Genomic DNA, 20,119 nt, shown 5'->3' with positions numbered 1-20,119 from the left:
ATGACTGTTTACACAGTTAATTTATTAACTACTGAGATGCTACTGGTTTTTGATACACCTAGATTCTTCTAAGATCTAAGTATCTAATAAGATAAAAAAGGATTTAAAACAAAATACTACTCAGTTTTCCTCAATATGCAGAATCCAGTATCTCTCTAAATTGTTTTGAACTAGTTATAATGTAATTCAGAACCTCAACAAACTATTTTTCATACAAGCAAAAACTACTTTATTCTTTGTATACAAGCTACATCTACATTCAACTCAGAAGGATTACTGTAGCTCCTATTGACAAGCCTGAGCTAGCTTAAAGCTATCCAGCTTGGTAACAGTTCAACCATGGCTCAGAGAAGCTACCCAAATCCAGGTTTTATAACCCCATCTCTTCTGCTCCTCCTTCCCTGAGCACTATGCAACTTTTACAATAGCTTTGAACTAGGCAGATTGATAGTTCTACAGATAACTTGGGCATATTTATGTTGAACTTTAGTCACATCTCTGACAACAAATACAGTTTATAATCTCAGAATTTTTCTTTTAAACTCTGACTGACAGCCCCCCCATCCTGTACTGAGATTCTTAAAGGCACAAGGCTGATCTTGCACATGGGTTCCTTAAGTCTTTTAAAAGAACTGCATGGACATTCCTTAATACAAAACATGTAAAAAAATCATCTTTAACAGCATTGGTTTGAGCTAGCCCATTTCACTTTGCACTTAGATGGACCAGAAAAGCTTACGCAATTATGGAACCTCAACTGCGGTGACAGTGACCTGACAACTTGTCAAATTGCTATTACTTTCAGCACAGAACTAAGCAATCAAGTTCAAAAAACAAGTATTCATAGCAACTTATGGATCACGCTGCCCATATGCAATACTTGATAGAAGGGTGGGGTTTTTTTCCCAATAATGAGGCACTAGGAAAAATATTTGCCTACCAAAGCTTTTAAACTTTCTCATTCATAGAGCTTTGATTTTGAAGTCATTTAAAACTGGTGAAAGTTTGCTAGTTTCTTCAGTGCTGAACCATCAGTTATTCTAATAAGTCATTCTGTGTGCTCAATTGATGATGAATCAGAGTCCATTTTTTTCTTTTCAGCACAGAAATTCAGCTGAGCACAGCTCTGTTACACAAATCAACCATCATTTCACATTACTTTCCTATTCAAACTTCCTCTTTGTAAAAGGAAGTTTAAGAAATAAATTGATCTATTTTCAGCAGGTCCTTTATGAAAATGTCATTTTTAATAAATAAGAAAAAAGTTAAATAAGGTATTACACACAGGTCTATTCAAGAGCATTTTGCACTAGCCAACAAGATGCTGAAACTTGCTGTGTTGTGTTGCCCTCTTCAGGTCGACAGCACTTACATTTTCTAGGTCTTTTGCTTGACAAGTCATTGCATTTCAACTTCTTTCATTAAAATTTTCACATTTGCAGTTTCAAGCAGCAGCTAACTTTACCTCTATCCCACCAGTGCTTGAAGTATTTTTGACCTAAAATCCTACAGAAATAACCTTTACTTTTGGCCTCTACGTCTCCTTAACTTTAATACTAATCTTGAGGATTATCAAAATATCAGCTAGTGTTTGAAAAGATGACTAAAACACCAACTTCAGCACTGGTAATGAAGCCTCATGACAAGAGGCTTAAAGAGCTCAATGGATTCAGCTTACCAAAGAAAACTGAAGCTGCTGAAATCACTCTGTAAGTGAACTTGGAGGTTAGAAAGTCAGATGACTTTAAAGTGGTGTAAGGCAAAACAAAATCTAGAAACTGGAGTTGAAGTCAGACAAATTCAGCCTTGAAATGCAATGGAGGCTTTTCACCCAAAACAAAAAAAGATTTTAATAATCTACTAGCATAAAAGGATGGATTCATTATCACTTGAAAACTTTACAGGTGGACCCAGTATCTTTCCAAACAATCTGTTTTGATCAGTTTTTGAGTAGTTGTCATAACATGGGCCAAACTGTGATGCTGATTTGCATACTTGCAATGAGTTTTGCAATTAATTATCTGAGCTCTGCCAATTAATGTGGAAATACGAATAAAACAGTCTTCCATTGCTTGGGAAAGGGCCATGCCTGGGCTTCTGATTCATTTATTGAGCCAGATATTAATAATGTCTTAGAATATTTCATTTCCTCCTCCCACCTTACTATTTTTAGAGGACAGGTCATGGTAGACATTTAAATCTATTTAGACATCTCAGTACTGCAACTTTGACAGAAAGAGCAAAGTGTTGGATTTAACCTATGTATTAAGTATGGAGAATTTCACTCACGTTACTAAGGCAGATAGACATCATAACAATTTGACTGTACGATTTAATCACAATATCTTAAGGGACTTATGATAGGAAAAACTTGTTCAAAGCTAAGGCCTACTATGTAATTAGGCAATAAAATTAATAACCTAATCAAACCCCTCAGAAAATAGAGGCAAAGGAAATGCTCATTCTAGTACCATGGCATGTCCCAGTACCCAAATAAAGGAACAAGCAGACAAACAATCCCAGATCATCCCCTTTTGGGCTGGCAAACACACAACAGCCAGCCTGCCTTAAGCCAAGTGCGACTCTAGAAAAGCTCAGAAGAACTTGCCATGAATAGTTTTACTGCATTTTCTTTCACATACTTTTGTAATTTTATTCTCAAGAATGAAATGCTATTTACAACTTTAAATCCTATATACTCATAGGGCAGACTCCAGAGGAAAGGAAGAAGATTGACAGGGAGAGAGCAAGCAAGAGCAAGTTGGTGAGCACGACACTAGGAGAGAGCAAGATACCAAAACTCAGGGATGAGTGCAAACGAAGTGCACAACAACTGAGACTCAGAGTGCTCCCATCTGCAGCATAAGACAGCAGACAGTAGTTCATCAGGGTAGTCTCTATCAGCACGTAGAGACTCCTCTCCGGTGCCTGACTAGTATGTGCCGTCACAGTGCCTGGAGCCAAAGACTGATGAAAACTTCCTGCCACCTATCAGCCATATAGTTTGTTCAATTAGAAAGTGCAAAACCAGCTGGTCTTATAAACATGGGGAAAGAGTCCTCAAGCCAAACTAGCTCTAGCACTGTACAAGAAAAGCAACATTCTTAAACGCACAATATACTCAAAACATTACTATTATTTTCTCTCTTGCTATAAAAGAACAAGTGAAAAAAGCACTATTCAACAGTACTATCAGACAAAAAGGCAAAAAAGTTTTCATGCAAGTGTCAACTGAAGACACAGGAGCTTATACCTCTGAAATGATGAAGTGGGGCACTTTTTTTTTTGATGCATGTAAGTAAAAGTGCCACAAAAATATAATCACTATTTTTAAACTGTCTCTGGTACAAGAAGTTTCCACCTATGTCAAAGGTTCATCTGGTGCAAGTTCCATATGACACAGTTTAGACTATGACAGCTGGTAATAAAATCTCCAAGATCATTTAACTAACTTTTAAAATCGCAAATGAGTTGATCCTTAGTGATACTCAGTCTTTTTCTTCATCTTCTACAGTAGACGCCAGGATTCTGGTTCAATCTTAGCTGCTACACTTAAAAAAAGAGGTGCTGGACAAGGGCTTTTAAAATTACCTGTGGTTAGTTTAGTTCTGACTTACACAAGTACGACGTTCATATTTTTGCCATCTTTCTCCCCCACACACCATCAGATTTGGATACCACATGACGTATGAATCATATTATTCTTTAGAAATGTATTTTAATAGACAAGCTTTACAATTGAAAGAGCCTTTGAGTTTTGAAAATATCAGGCCTTCAGTGAAAAGCATGTCAGATCACTATTGCATGCATTTTTTCTGCAGCAACTTTTCCCAGTCACACTTAATCGTTAAGAGTGATTTTTCTTAGTTGGTATAATCTAGCACATTTCTTCGAAGGAAAACAAATTCATCCACCTCATGCTGCCAAAATCTAGGCAGTTCTCTTCACAGAATTTCCGTCTAATAATTTTGAGGTAATGGAAGGTATGCAGACTAAGAGGAGGAACTCTCCCCACTGAAGGCAATGCCTAGTAATTTCCTGCCATCCACCTGTATATCCCTAAGTATCTACAAAAACACTATGTGAAAACACATAGGGAATAAACGTCCACTGTAATACAAACCCAGGCTAAATTGGCTTTCAGGTATTTATGTAGGGGTATGCAAGCAACCAATTAGAATGCAAAGCTGATTTCTACCAGCACTAATGGAAATTAAATGCAATCGGGGTGGGGGTTAAATACATCTTAAGAATACTTTTGAATCAGTTACTCCAGCATAGGCAAGTCTGTCACTAAGTACTGTAAAATTACGTTAAAACTACAGGAATTAATTCCTTGCTTGAAATCAAACTATAATCTCACCCTTCCTAACACTTTCTGAAAATCCCTTTAAACACATAGACTTTTATGATGAGCAGTGATGAGTACACAAACCAACAAACCAAACAAAAAAGCTAGAAACACCTGCATCCACTTTTTAAAAAAGAGGAACATTACTGAAAATATTTAGAAATATTAAGAGAAGCATTACTGAAAATAATATACACCAACCTCCTCAAAGGCTGTCTCAGCAACATCTTTATTTATGTTTGGTCTTCTGTTCTTGGTTAGATATTTTGGGTTTAAACTACAGCAAGTAAGGGCTTCCAGTTGAAAAGATAATGAGAATGAAGAGAAGTACTACTGGCTAAAAGGATAGATATTACTGAATTAGATTTTTTTTTCTTTTTTTTTTTAAAAAAGCTTTACTAGCATGAAATCATGTGATATCATAGAAAATTTCCCTCATGGCTTAAAGGTCTATACCTTATTCAGACAGCAAAACCTCCATTTCACAAACCCATTTATGTGATTTCTATGAAAAGACTTAAAAAACCCCCCACCTATCAGAGAACAACCAACCAACTTAGTTACCAACCAAACAAAATGCTGTAAGTGAACTACTTTTCCTGATACATACTTTTTGATACTTACACAAACCTTGCCATCTGCTATGATCTCTGACAAAATAACTGACTTCCGTTCTCAATCTAAGGTTTCACTATGACGGTAAATGTCTTATATCTAACATTAAAAGTTACTTCAGTCCCATTGCAAGATTGTATAGGTTTGTATGGTCATTAAAACCTGTTATAAAGTAGTATCAGACTATTCAGTACTATGAATAAAGGACTTTTTTTGATAGTTACAGGTGCAAAACTTAAATGTAAATAGATTAAAATGTTTCAAAGACAAAACAGAGCAGAACTGTTTAATTTACGAAGAGGCTACATGAATTCTGTATAAGCTTTTAACCATATTTAATTCCAAACTTCGTGACCTTAATGCTATAAAAACTAACGGGACATCGAAAAATTGTAAGGATTCCAAGGAATGTGTCTCCAAATAAACTGCTGAGAAAAATAGAGCACTGGTGTATTAAAACAGAAAAAGATATTCAAACCTAGTTTTGGATTGTAAAGTATACAATTAGAAGACAAAGGTACGAACTAGATGCAAGACCTATGCCATTACTTTCACCTTATAATGCCAACAAGAAAAGAAGCCTACACAGCGGCTGAGGGAAAAGTGTTGCTCCTGAAGTGTTTGACTTAGACCTTTCAGATGGCATTTTGCATCCAAAGCAGTCTTCATAGTTAGCAGTTATTTTTAATGACAGAATTAGCTTTTTTAAAAAAAACCAACACACATACATAATCTATACCAGCCTTAGCACATTCTCAAGTATTACACACTTAGAACGGTAATTACCTATTAGAATAAATACAGTCTCTTTTGTCCTTGCTAACTCATACAACTCAAGGGTCCAGCAAAGATGAGCATACGAAGTTTTACCATAATGTTAGAAAAGGGAACGTGTAATTCTGAAAACAGATTATGATATATGACACCTCAGTGGAAGAGTTTGGTAAAGATGGTTTCATTTCACTGTCTCTTACCTGATAAATTCTAAATGGGATGTATCGAAATCCACTATCTTCTGGAGGATACTCCATGAGTTTTCGATTTATTGCCCAAAACTGCTCAAATTTATCTGTGAAGGTAAAATTAGATTTTAATATTAATAACATATATTCTTTTTCAGCTAAAAGAGGTAAATGAGACACGACTGGAACAACATGTAAACTTTTCTTACAGAAGTTTGACCTGTATGAATTAATTTTCCCCACATTTCTATTTGCTATTTAGCCTGAAGCCAAAGGTAAAACATCTGCATTCTCCTATGAAAACAGTGATGTGGCAACTTACTGAACTGAAAGAGAAAGCAACTTGAATTCATATCGTATCTCCCACTGTTAAGGAAATATTGGGCCACAAATTATGGATTTCATTACCTCAATTAACAGTGCCTGTTCTCCACTCCCTGCTGCTACTGGTCCACACTGTCTCACAGTCTGTTAAAAACATCTAATTGTTCTTAACTATAGATGAACAATAGGTGTAAAGCATAGAGAAACTAAAGCAGTAGAAAAACTTCTTGAGGGGTTTATATCTGGATATGTAAATCTTAAAATAATCTGCAACAATGTATGATATAATCAGAAAACATACTGCCAGTTTCATGACACAATCTGAAAATACAAGTTTATGTTTGAAACACATTTTTGTTAATATTATCCAAGTAACTAGGTTTAGTGAAGTAGCCCGAGGCAGCACACCATTTCATCCTGTTCAGACATTACAAGAACTGAATAGTTTATTGCACTTAAAATGTATTAAGGACAGCATAGGTCTAGAGCAGTAAAGGCTTTTATACATGCAAATCAGTTATTCAAATCAAGCAAACAAACAATACCAAAGGTGACAGAAAGGAACATGAAGAGCTAAGATGAATAAAGCTGCTGCTAGCCTTACTGGAGAAAGCAGCTTTAGAAAGGGAAGAGCAATGGATAAATTTCCTTATAGGCCCTAACTCTGCAAGACACCAAACACAGTGGACGTTTCTTCAGAAGGAAGACAGAGTCTCCAGTTTTCCCTCCTTGGCACAATGTTCAGCTGAGTCTCAAGAAGCCCAGCAGTATAACCGTTACAGAATTCAGTCCCCCTGAAGCAAGGTAAAATTCAGAAATCTATTCGCAGAACAATGGTTCTTCCCACTTCCAAAACTGCTGATAACAATTAAAGCAATTACAGAAAATTAAGAGAGTCTGGGATTTGCTTCACTCCAGTGTACAGCACAGATGCCTGTCAGTGCACTAAAAGACATAGTTAATACATACTGCAGGGTTTATAACACATTGCTTTTCCTGACTGAATGTGACACAAGGCAGGAATTTCCAAGAAACTGTAAACAAACTCCTGCCAGGTATTCTGTAGGAGCATTTCCTGATACTTATCTCAGAAAGTACTTCCACACCCTTGTTTCCCCATTAGCAGCAAATGCCTCTTGACAAGCACTTACCTGAGCTGCAGTCAGCACCACCGTGCAGGCACCTGCCTGAGATGAGGAGCTGCCTGGACACAGGGTGCTACCCCATAGCTCACCGGCTGGGAAGCTCAGCAGATGGCAGTGACAGTGATGACGCTGGAGCTGACTGTACCCAGGCAAGCCTGCATTTGGGAACCCCAGCCTACAGAGTCAGAGGTTTACTCTTACAATGTCTGACAGAGAACGACTGCATTCTCCACACAAACTCTGGCAGTGGGAAGGTGAAGATTTAGCATACTTCCCTCATCCTTGGAGACAGCGTTGAGAATGGCTTACAGCTTTCACTACAGATGGTGTGGACAGGCCTCCTACAGTAGGCATTGATTGATTTATACTTCAATTACCACTTCTGACTATAAACTCAGTCGATAAAACTGAGTTTATTATGGCAATACACAAAACAAAACAATCAAGACCTACTTAAGCTAGTGAGCTTCAGCAGACTCTTAAATAAGGAATCTACATATTTGGAGACATCCTACCTGAACAAAAATAAAACAAACATCAACTTCATTTACTTGTTTAATGCTTGTATTACAGTAACTAGGAAAGCTGGGTGAACAGCTTACTGTCCTCAAAATTCAACAGAGATGAGCAATACATCTTACAGATCAGAAGAACAAGAAATTCTGAACAAATAACAGACTTATGGTAGGAGCTTAAGTATATTGTCCCTGTGGCATGTATGGCAAACAAGTGAATCTCTGAAGGACAAAAAATAGTTAAACAGTGGTAATGTACAGTTAACTCACTTCTGTTCTTCATTCCAGCTTCCTCACCTCCCAGAAATCATGCAGGTAAATCTTATTTAAGGCAGGTAAATTTGCAAATTTATACTTCTCAGATTATTCTCTGAACACTCAGACAATGCTCAAGACAATATATTGTTTTATCAAGTTTTTTAAATTTCTAATAGTTTCTGTAGTTTCTAAATATAACAGCAATAAATCTGCAAGAGTTGAATGACAAACTTGTTGCATTTTGTAATCAAGTATGTTCTGTCAATCCACCTGATACCCTGGGAAATGAAAAACTTTCTAGTAAATTAGCTAGACATAAGGGAGTCAGACATCTTAAGACACATCTCCACCGTATGTACAGCACTGTCTGAAGACATCTAAGCTAATTCATCCTCATAACCTTATATTGCTGTCCTCCAAACATCTTTCCATGGATACAGTATTTTTACTACAGGAAACTGAGTTTGGTGTAAGAAAATTAACACAAGTTTTTAAAGCAAGCAGCAGGAAAAGGCTATCCAGTTTGCATACTGATATATATGACCTGGCAAGAGCTTTTATTAGCACTAGGAGCATTGGCTGAATGCCAGAATCCTAAAGCTCCAAAATACAAAAATCAAAAAACAACTGCTTTCACAGAACCCTTAAGACTCAAAGCTTAAAACAAACAAAAAACTCAACCCCCCCTCCCACCCCCATCCCCTTGAAAATATAAGTGAAAGGATTCATCGTTCTCCCATTTTTGTGTGTCAGTACCTCCTATTTATGCAAAGCAGACTTAAAGAAGCTATTAATGCTACGACAAGCTATAAGAACTAATTAGTGCTTTGGCTAGACAGGACTTAAAGACAGAAGGTGCTGGCTGAAAGTTTGACAATCAAAACAAAACTGAGTTTTCATCAAGCCAGTAAACAAGGAAGAGTACCTATCAGCAAAAGCACTTTAGACACTCATCTCCCTCCCTTGTGAAAAGCTTATGCAGTCTACATGATATCTAAACTCCTGTAGTAGTCAAATCTGATTACTTTTGTTTGCCACAATCCATCTGTTTTTAAGAAAGTGCTTGACCGATGTGTTAAAGACTTTCTGTATTAGCAAAAAACAGTACCTGCAAAAGGCAGATGTTCATATCTGAATAACAATATTTAAAGTAATGGCAGTAAGATTCAAACAGAAGTGAGACTAGTGACAGTATAAAAGTTTCAGATGACTCTACTAATCGTATTTCTTAAACAAGAGAGGACAGTTGCTATATAACTTTGCCTAAAGTGAAATATAAAAACTTTTCTCTCTGTATTTTATGTCAAAGATCAGAAAGTTAATAACCAAATAATGGAGGAGAGATCCAGTTGAAAAAAAAAAAATCTATCAGCTAAGTCACTTATATTTATAAACATTAATTTATTAGAAATGCAGTCACTGAATGCCCAAACACCAGATAGACATTAGCCTTCAGTACTACAGAGATGCACAGAATCTAAGGAGCGCTTTGAAAAGATCTATTTACATACACAGAAATAGTATGAGTTGACAAAACTACAAGGACTTAATGTCATCCATAACAATAATCTCAGTACACAAACTGATTAAGCAACAAATTAAACCTCAAACATAAATTTACAAATACAGTGTGCCACATTATACATTTAGGGTTCAGAAATCTATCACTGAAATTGTTCATGCCTTTAAAGTGCCCTTTAAAACTGTTTAAAAAAAAAGTGTTACAGGGAAACACTGAGAATTGTTGTTTCCTCCATTAAGCAAGACTGGAGATCCTTTAGCAGTCATTGAAATTAATCCAAATTTATAACTGTTATATTAAAAAGATGTTGGTAACTCCAGTCATAGTTTTTTGTTAATAGACAGTAACTGCTGAACCTTTTACTATTAAGCAGTGTTAACTACAGATTAGTCCAGGCTGAAATTTTGAAGGCTGGGCCTCTTTCTCAGCCTGAGACCCAGAGGCAATGTTCTTCAGACAACCAGAAAAATTAGTTTCATTCGTGCTAGCGTCTTACAGTCATTCTCTGAAACTCAAGTGCTGTCACGCTTCAACCAACTTGAAATTTCACATGGATCTTGATGTCAGATGCGCCTCTTCCACCCACCTGACTCTACGAAAATGGTAACCAGGATGGATCACTGAGAGGGTAAAAGGGCACTGCTCGAGTGCTTGCAATCAACATACATATTTCAATGCAGCATAGCTTTAAATCAGCATACACAAAGAACATGGGCAACTATCACAGAATGAGAAATTATATCTACGAGTAACTTGCAATAAGACACAGCGGTCACAGCATATAGCCAGTTAAAACAGATCTCCCCACTATAGAACAGTGGGCAAAAGAACTAAAAAAACCCACCCTAATCTTTAAACTTATCAACAGAAATACCTTAATAAGGAATTTTGTTTCTGTATTTGACACTGATGCAACTGCTATCAGACTACTGACTCCAGAATTGGATATTTCAAGAAGGTTGTGGAGAGGGTTTAAATAACAGACAGAATTAATGCAAAAATGAGAGAAAGATTGTTTAAATTAAAAAAGGAAATGGTAATTCACGGCTTTTATCTTCCAGTATCTTTTCAGAAAGTCAAAAAAGTGAACAAACAGGTGTAGCCCTCAGGGTAGCACATATGCACGATTTTTTGTCTGGACTATTCATGGTTTCTTCTTAAAGCCATCTAGTTGTATAAATTTTTTTAAAAATGCTTGGAATTGAATCGTATCTCTAGCTCTATGCAAGCAATACCAATTTGCAGCTTGTGTAAAAACGTGTCCAATCCTTGAGTTTAAAAAACTTAGGACTTTTGTCTATTCTCAGTAGTTCACCACTGTTTAATAACCATATGAACTACAGAAATAATGAACAGCTGAAGTACTTGGGCAGAACCAACCACAGCATTAACTAAGAGACCAAAGACTCTCCAACTGATGTATGAGCACCATGGAAAATCTTTAGATTGGAAGTGCCTTTGGAGGTCAACTTTGGAATAAAAGCTCCTGCCCCAAAAAAAAGAGCCCAGTCAAGTTTTGACTGTCTCCACGGGTTTCCACTCAACCACATTCAGTCCCCCTGTCCTAACATCCCATCAGACTTCCTCCTGCCGCAACTTGTAACCATTTTCTTTTGTAATTGCCCAACTCCACTGCCAACGGAGGTGTGTCTGAGAAGAGTCTGACTCCATCTGCTCTACAAGCCTTCCTTTTAGGTAGTAGAAAGCAGCTATTAGATCCATCTTCAGCCTCCTCGTCTTCAGGCTAAACAAGGCAGTTCCCCCACTCTCTTCTAATACAGCATATGCTCCAGCCCCTAATCATCCTAGCAACACTCTGCTGGACTCTTGTCTGTTTGCCCACATTTCTTCCGTCCTGGGGTGCCAAAGAGGACACAGCATTCCCAGCGCAGCTTTACAAGTGCTGAGCCGAGGGGAAGAATTACTCACCATCTGGCTATATTCTAGGGGGCACAAGGGCTAGAGCAGCTCCCTGGTTAATCTTGATTTCTGCAACACCACACAACAGACTTTTCATTCAGCTTGTTGTTCACCATTACCCGTTTCCACAAAGCTGCTTCCCAGTCAGTCCCTAGCCTGCCCCAATGTATGGGGTTTTTCCTGTCCCTGGTGTAGGACTTCGCACTTGCGTCTGTCAGCTCCAGGAGGCTCCTGCTTGCCTACTGCTCCAGCTCGTCATGGTCCCTCTGAATGGCAGATCTGCCCTCCAGTCTATCAACTGCTCCCACCAACTTTTTCTTTTAGCCATAAACAAACTAAGGGTTTAATCCGTCACATACATATAATCAAATAACCTGTACTGTAGAGAGCTACAGCTGCAAGTCAAGGATACAAAGTGTATTTTCTTAATATTATAGCAAGTATATTTTCTACTGACTGGTGCTCTAACAAGCATTGTGTTTAACTGCCACAGCCAGAAAGGAGTCTTCTCAAAATTTAGTATCAATTCTACTTCCACATTGTTCCCAAGAAGACTAAGACTCTACATGCATACATAGTTCTGCTGACTGGTGAGCAATTTTAACCAATTTTATAAAAAGTTAAATTTTGTGCGGTATGCCTCAAGCATGAAGCTGCTTTGTTGATGAAAGATAAATATTTTAAAACACTTCAAAACTAACTGTACCGTGCTATTCAGAAACAGTATTTACAGCTGGTTACTCTCATTTCTCAGCTATTTAAAGACCCATCTCTAAATGACTTTAGGCCATCTAAACTCATTGTTCTTATTCTTGTACAATAAAAACACAGATAATTATGATTATCAAGGACTTCAGGAAGACTTCGATACATATTTGACTCTTGCGGACTACTACAGTTCACTGCCAGCCTTTTTGAGAACACAGTTTGAAATACTGGTATGGCATCACTAAAATGTAAGATTTTTTTTTTCTTTTCTATTTTACACATTGCCACCATCCACAGTTAAAATATTCTTGCTATTAAATGCTTAAGTTACTTGGGTATTTTGACAGATCATGGTATATAATACAAATCCACAACTGAAGAGGGCACACAAGTTTACTAGTCTTTTCAGACTATCTTCAAGCATGAGTAACCATCGGATATGGAGAGACAGAACCTTAGAACTGTTTTGACTTAATGTAAGTGACAGAAGCTAGCTACAGAAATATGTGGAAAAATTCTTCACGTCACAGATAGCAAAGTAACAACATTCAATATGAATGCACATATCTGAAGTAGTCATAGTTTTGCCTTGTAATTACACAATAGTCATTACCTGAAATATCTCCACCGCATGATGTGCCCATTAGTCTTACATACCCTCCAAATTCGCATTCAGCTGGCATGTTACTATATAATACCACAGAAAAGCAGTAGAGATTGTAAAATTTGAAAGTACAAAACAAATAGGCTTTACTTGGCCTGTCCATGCTAAATAAGACATGGAATCACCGTAAAAACAATCATCATACTAACTAGCTCAAGTACTAATAACAGTCAAGTACAGTGGTATGGACCTCAAGGTTGGCTACCTAGGTCTGTCACTCTCTTTTTAGTACTTTATTGTGTAATGAATTAAATCAATTCAACTCTGCTTGCCTATATGCACTATAACAAATTTCCAACAGCAGTGTTTACAACCAGTGAACAACCAGGAGACACTTCCTTATGTATAGTTAGCTGTAAATTCTAGTTTAAAAAAAATTAATTCATAAGCCACACTATAAATTGAGCTACGGAGGCAACCCAAGAAAAAAGGGGGGATCTCTCCCCTAATACTGTACAGTTAGGTTTGAGATCAATGTATTAACACATTTACTTTTATGCTGCAATTTATCCATTAGTTTTTATAGCAAAGTAGTGTTCTGAAGATAAAGAAACAAAAGCATATTGCAGGTTAACAGGACATTTTGAAAACTGTATGACAAAGTAGCATTTCACCCTTCAGATTATCTATCACATCCAAAAAGGCCTTTCCACCCTGTTTTCTTTTGATATACACAAGGGAGCCATACCTCACCAACATTCTTTTCATTTATTAAACGTACTCACAAAACAGAAGTTTCACTTTAAGTACCGTTTCCTTAACATCACCTCCCTTCATTTCTAGGTCATCAATTTATCTGGAAAAGGTTCAGGGGAAGAAAATCATCAAGATGGACTACTTTCTTTCCTGTATTCAAATATGAAAATGCATACATCCTACCAAATTTAAGCTTTCTGTGTAGCCTAAAAGCAGCTGATCTCAGCAGGTATTGTCACTTAAGCTAAAAAGAAAGCTCTGATGAGTATTAAACAAAAATGTGTGATGCATTTTTGAAACACATAATCCATAGATTGTGCAAGAATAGAGCAGCAGGGCTTGTTACAGACTTCCCTGAGTAAGTCAAAGGGAAAAGGACTCCTGACAATTTTACCCATCCTCCAGTTCTCTGCTCCAAGTCTAGGTAGCCTGGGTATTTTAATACCTCCTTTGCCTCTGATTATGCTCTGTTTATATACATGAAAATAGAGCAGCATATCTCCATATAACTCGCTAACCTACTTTGCTTTCCCTGCACTATGCTTTTTCTAAAATACAGCTTTTCTTAAAAGTTAAGGAACCTTTATATTAATGCATCTGTCAAATTCAGTTTACTAGCAGAAAGTAACTTAGAAGCATTTCAAATTGCAAAGCAAAAAACCCTCAACAACTAAAGAAAGTTAATTTTAAAAATGAAGTCCGTTTTTTAAAGATAGTTTACTTTGAAATTTAGTTAGACCCTACATGTCTTTCAGGAAGTGACATATTTTGAGGTGGAGGGGAGGAAGGAAAGCAAAGGCAGTAAAAAATAAAGGTTCTGCATCACACCTAAGTAAAACAGATTTAGAGAAATACAGTCAAAGATTCTCTCAATCTGAATCCAAGTTTACCAAATATCTGAAAAAAACCACAGAAGACAGGAGCAGTGCAGATAGAGAACCAGCTTATTTGTGATTTGGGTTGAAGATGAAAGGCACACCTGCTTCAATAGAAAGTCTAGAAGGTGGCAATATTTCTGAAGAAATGGTAACGTTCTAGGAGGAAGAGAGTCAAAATGAGGACAAAACACAAACCCCTTGAAACTGCAACAGGTATATAAATTCAAACTCTCCAATATATATGACTAGATTATATGGTTAGCAGATTACCTGTGCCAAAGATGCAGAGACCTCCAAGCTTGCTCCCTCAGAATTTATCGGTTTTCATTAGACACATGGACGGCTAACACAAGATGGTGAAAACACTAGAAAACATCTCTATCTCTAGCTATCTCTAGACAACCTCCTCTCATGGTGGAGACTTCAGGATAAAGTAACATTGTGAGTGCTGGGTGACCTTTTGCACCTTCGTGCAGTTCATGTCCTCCTTTGAGACCTAGATTCTCACTGGCCTCAAACACAGCAGCTCTGCTCTGCCCCCTTGCTGAGAGTGAGGCAGAGAAAGCCAAGGGGGGAATTCAGGCTGCCATCAATTCCCCACCATTGCACTGCGACAAAGGGCAGCTATGTAAGTAGGCACCAGGCCAGCACAGAAGAGTAACAACACAAAAGCCAGTTTCAGGGGGATGACAGCTTAGAATCATGATACTGCACCCATATGGGTGGAGCATTAGTTTAGTCATATGTGCAGAAAGGGTAACAAGCCAGTAAACACTGAAGGACTAACACTGAAGTCTAAGTCACAATCCATTACCAGAGAAAAAGCCACAACCAATCCAACCCCAAACAAAAAAGCACCACCACCAAAAAAAAAAAATCCCTGGGAAGGCCTGCTCTGATACATCTGATTCATTCTGCAGGTCCAGCCTGCCTGAACCTAACCCCAGCTCAGCACCAAAACAGCGCTGGGCTGACTTTCTGCAGAGCTATTTGAATCTGTCTGCACCGCACCCCCTGGCTTCCATATCAGCAACCCCAATGTTTGGCGTACGCCATGCTATCTGAACTCCAGAATAAGCAGGTATTGACACTAATTATAAGAAAACTTGATGCATTTCCAGAAATTTTTAACGACCAGCTCAGGAAGGTAATGAATTTTTTTTTTTAATCCTCTTTTAACCAATACATCTGTTTTCAAAGCTCAAAAGAATTGTTTAGTCTTTCTTCACAGTTAACCAAATCTCTACAGAGAGAGCATGGAAAGATATTACCATTTTGGTAGTGAAACAGGGAAGAAGAAAAAAGATGGCTTTGTGATTTAAAAACTAATGGCTTGTTCATTCATTTTCCTGTTAAATTCCTGAAGACTTTCTAAGTACATATTGCCTAATTTAAGTTTCAAATGATCAGTTGAGATTACAGAGAGCTGTTCAGCTACCAAAGCATGCTCATCATCTTGGACTGAGGTAAAGAACAGCATTGCTCCCACCAGTCCTCTATGAAGAGAAGCATACATATCAAACCTGAGTGGGCCGTGTGTACGCAGCACAGAAGAGATGCTGATAACGCATGACACTTTCTTTTTGGCAGTTCAAACATTTCTAAATAGCGATGTGATAACCCAGAAAAAACACGACTTCTGCCCCTCAAAAACCCAGGACTGGTTTAGATACAATTTAGAAATAAATGCAAAACAACACAGGCCTGATTCTGTCAGTAAGACAAGACATAGATCACATGCATTAAAAGATAAAATATTGCATATTCTGAATGTTTGCAGGATTTTTCTCCTTTAATCAGAACAATTCAATATGGCCACTTAACTTCTGGTAAGCCCTACAGCATGAATGAGCATTACATTCTTTTTCCATTACATTCTTTTTCCATAGTATTTTCAGTAAAATAATGACTTCATTATATTTTATAATATATAAAGAAGCCTTAAAAATGGCTACGAGTTTTTACTGTTTATTTCCCCCACTCATGTATCAGAAATACCAAGTCTAGTCTTCACTGGTTACAAAGGATGCCTGTGAAAATTTCAGGGTATGGTTGCTTATATCTCTCCACAACTGATGAAAAGCAGCTGTGTTGAATCTAAAACCCATCCTTTATCAGAACCATTATATATTGAAGTTATAGATATTAATTCTTTGAACCATCCAAAAAATACAGCTGCTCTCCTAAAAACAGTTGAGATTTCATTTGATCCTGAGTCATCACTAGGCCCAGAGAGTCTTAATGTTTCAAAGCTGAAAGCCTTTATTTTTCCACACAAAAGGCAAGAAGAAAAAACACCACCCACTTGAAAATCCTCTTTATCCATGATAAAAATGGTCATAACACTATTAAAGCAAGAACAGTAGTAACATTTTCCATCAATTCTGACCAAAGAATTTTAACAATTCTTACAAAGGAACAGAGGTCAGTATAGCTATATAGCCTGCCTTTATTGCTTCCCTACCACAGTCAGGCATCCATGACACTGGTCAAAATTAGGGCAACACAGATGTACCTGTCCCAAAGAAGTGTTCTAGCTAAGAAATGTCTGGTTTATGGACAAAAATTGGCTAACTGAAGTCTGAAGAACTAGCAAAACCACAGCACAAACAATAGACAGAAAAGTATGTTTACCTTCCTGATTTGGTAGCAGATTAACACAAAACCAGAAATGGTGGGAGGAGGGATGTAAAGGTTGTTATGAATATCTACCAGCTGTTACCAGCACAAGATTTTGCCACAAATTCACTATTACAGCCCTTCCCCTAAAAGCCACCTACAGGCAACTGAAAAGTTTCTCATGCTACCTGTTCAAGTACCTCCTTCTCAGCAGAAGGATTTATACCGAATTACACTTGTAATTGGTAATTACATTTCTCCAAACAAGCAAAATCAGATTTTTTTTTCCAAAAACATAAGTTTAATGCATATCCTGTAAGTATTGCTATCACTCGTTAAACAAATAACACTTCCTGTATTTAAGAACTGAAGAAAATTGTTTGAAGTTTCACAGAAAAAAAAGCCTGCAGATGTATCATTACTTACAAGGCAGTTATCACAAATGCTACTTTCTTTTCTTTTTTGTGGTCGTTCATTCTGTTTCATAAAGAGGTTTAAAATTATTACATCTCAAACGAAAGCCTATAAAAACATATTGAAAGATACAACATGCTTAAAAAGAGTCTTCTTGGTTTCACAAGCTTTTCTTGTTTCTCTTTTATGAAGAGCTGAGAAATTAAAATTAGCATTTGAAAGTATTCAAAAGATTGTTTAAACTTCTCATTTAGGTGTCAGATTCCACAGGTGCGATTTCTCATTAAGCAGTGAAACCTGCTTGAAATCAACCTTGCTAGGCAACCTCTGTTCTTAACGTTATAAAGCAAACCAGTAAAACTCTGGTTTCCCTGCAACTGAAGATACTCTTAGACAAATAATCAACTAAAAGACAGAGCCTAAGATGAGCATGGAAAGAATACGCTGCATATCTGTTTTCTTACCTTACATATCGAGGTTCTGTAACTTTTGGTTAAGGAAAGAACCCTAACTCATACCATTTCATTGTATAGTCAACTCTTTGCCATTATTATACTCATAACTCATTATACTCATAACTCATGTTAGAGGTCTTTTAGCTCTAATTTTAAAAAGCATTAATAAAAAGATCACATAAAGTGCACTGCTGGGAACACTTGAACACCGGGACGAAGTGACAGCATTTCTTTTTGCAACGAAGCTAATAATTCTCAAAATAGAAAACAAAATTATGCTGGCACAGCATTTTGCTTCTCTCAAACTAAACTGCTTGCAAGACAAATACTATTACAGCAGAATACTTTCTTTCACAGAATTATTAAAATTGCAGTTTAAATTGACTTGTAATAATGTAAGCTTTAGGGAAACATCTATTTTTATACTGATTCTGGCTTCCAGTGGACCAGAACTCTTTATTTACTGCTAGTTCACAAAAGTGAATATATTATCAGTCAGTTTGCTGACTAATATCTATACAAAACAGAATCTCTCAAGAAGTACTTTGAATTGAACCAGATGAAGTGCAATTTCTTGATAAATTTTGCAGGTATGTACAGCATCCCCCAACATCTTACCACTCAAATGGCAAATTAAGATAATCCCTCAATTTCTAACTCTCCCCCAGTTAAATAAAAACAGAAACCAGAGTTTCTAATAAGCACTCAATCTTCAAAATTATTACAGGAGTACCTTTAATATGAAAGGCAGTACCACTAAACAACAAAAAAAAAATAGAAAACCCACACACTCACTAAATACATTAAACCCAAACTAATTTGGAACCTCACTGTCTAAAGGAAACACATGCCTCAAGTCTTCTTGCATTCAAAGCTTCTCCTGTTTCATTTAATTTTCCTTATAAACATATGGAAAGATGTTAATTCTAAGTGTTTAGTATTTTGTATCTCAACACAGAATAAACATCTTCATGCTTACAGCTTCCGTAAAATAAATTTACCTGTAATAATATATTATGACAACTTCAGGAGATGAGGAAAACACATTGAAAGTGGTGTTACCACCCATTCCAGACAGTTTCTGAAATACTTACAAAGCTTTTCAACTTACAGGCCTCTAAAAAACCATGATAAGAAAGAGGAGACACTAAAAACAAAAGAAGTTATATTTTGCACTGCCATATAGATTCATGCCACCTGTGCAAAGAACACTAATTATTTTAGAACATCCTGTTCTGAATTATTTTGCTGACTTTTTCAAGTCAATACTTATCTGTGCAGAAATCTTTGTAAAGCCATAGTAATATCAGCAATAAAAAAAATTAGAAGAGAGAAAAGTAAAATTACTAATCTACTGGGCAACTTTTTGGAAAGTTTATCTGTATTGTTTATCAGTGACAATCCTTAAGCATTAACTAGAGGAGACAACCTTTTTTACTTTACGGTCCAAGATCGTTAATACTAAACAACACTTACACCCCAGCTGTCTCCCAAATAAAGACCATCGGTTGCACAAAAGTACACTAGACAATATTTATCTATTTATTTTGTTTTGTTGCTAGTTTTGGTTTGTTAAAACAGAGTCATGACCCAACTTAGTTCACTGAATAACTCAAGCCACATTTGGATTATCACATAAATGGTGACTTTAAAAGAAAAAAGATTTAAAAAATTCAATCTTTTCCATGACATTAGACTAAAATTCTGCAGAACAATGACAACTTATATCCTGTACCATGACTAAAATTTGAAGAAATTATTTGTTAGCATGCTAGACCTAAATATAAAAAATACTTGATGCACTGTATTTACCATTCTGTAATCCCATCCACAGTTGCTTATGATCCTTTTTTTGCATCTCATTGATGACTTGACTTTTGTGCTTTAAAGCATCTGCTTCTTTTATACAAGCCATAAAATGAGCTTCAATCACATCCTTAGAATGGCAGTGTAGAAGATCCTTTTCTGGAAAATTCTACAAAGAGAAAAGACAGCTCAAGACAAATAAATGCATCACGTACCTTAGAAGGTGAAGAATAAATGGTAATTTTAATCAGGTTTATATTTATACAA

General features: G+C 36.7%; 1 protein-coding gene across 3 annotated transcripts in view; it reads right to left on the bottom strand.

Moving 5' to 3' along the window:
* ATG5 (autophagy related 5) overlaps positions 1 to 20,119 on the bottom strand; it is a 76,429-nt gene that overhangs the window by 36,308 nt on the left and 20,002 nt on the right. For all 3 annotated transcript variants that reach the window (XM_050894843.1, XM_050894842.1, XM_050894844.1), the window contains 2 exons: positions 19,859 to 20,021; positions 5,941 to 6,035 (listed from right to left, as the gene is read on the bottom strand). In XM_050894843.1, the coding sequence (XP_050750800.1) occupies positions 5,941 to 6,035; positions 19,859 to 20,021 (258 nt within the window). The remainder of the gene's footprint in view (positions 1 to 5,940; positions 6,036 to 19,858; positions 20,022 to 20,119) is intronic.

The sequence above is a fragment of the Gymnogyps californianus genome, chromosome 3, assembly GCF_018139145.2.
Source record: "Gymnogyps californianus isolate 813 chromosome 3, ASM1813914v2, whole genome shotgun sequence".
Taxonomy (NCBI): Eukaryota; Metazoa; Chordata; class Aves; order Accipitriformes; family Cathartidae; genus Gymnogyps; species Gymnogyps californianus.
The sequence above is the reverse complement of the archived record's forward strand: the minus strand, read 5'-3'. Positions and strand labels throughout refer to the sequence as shown.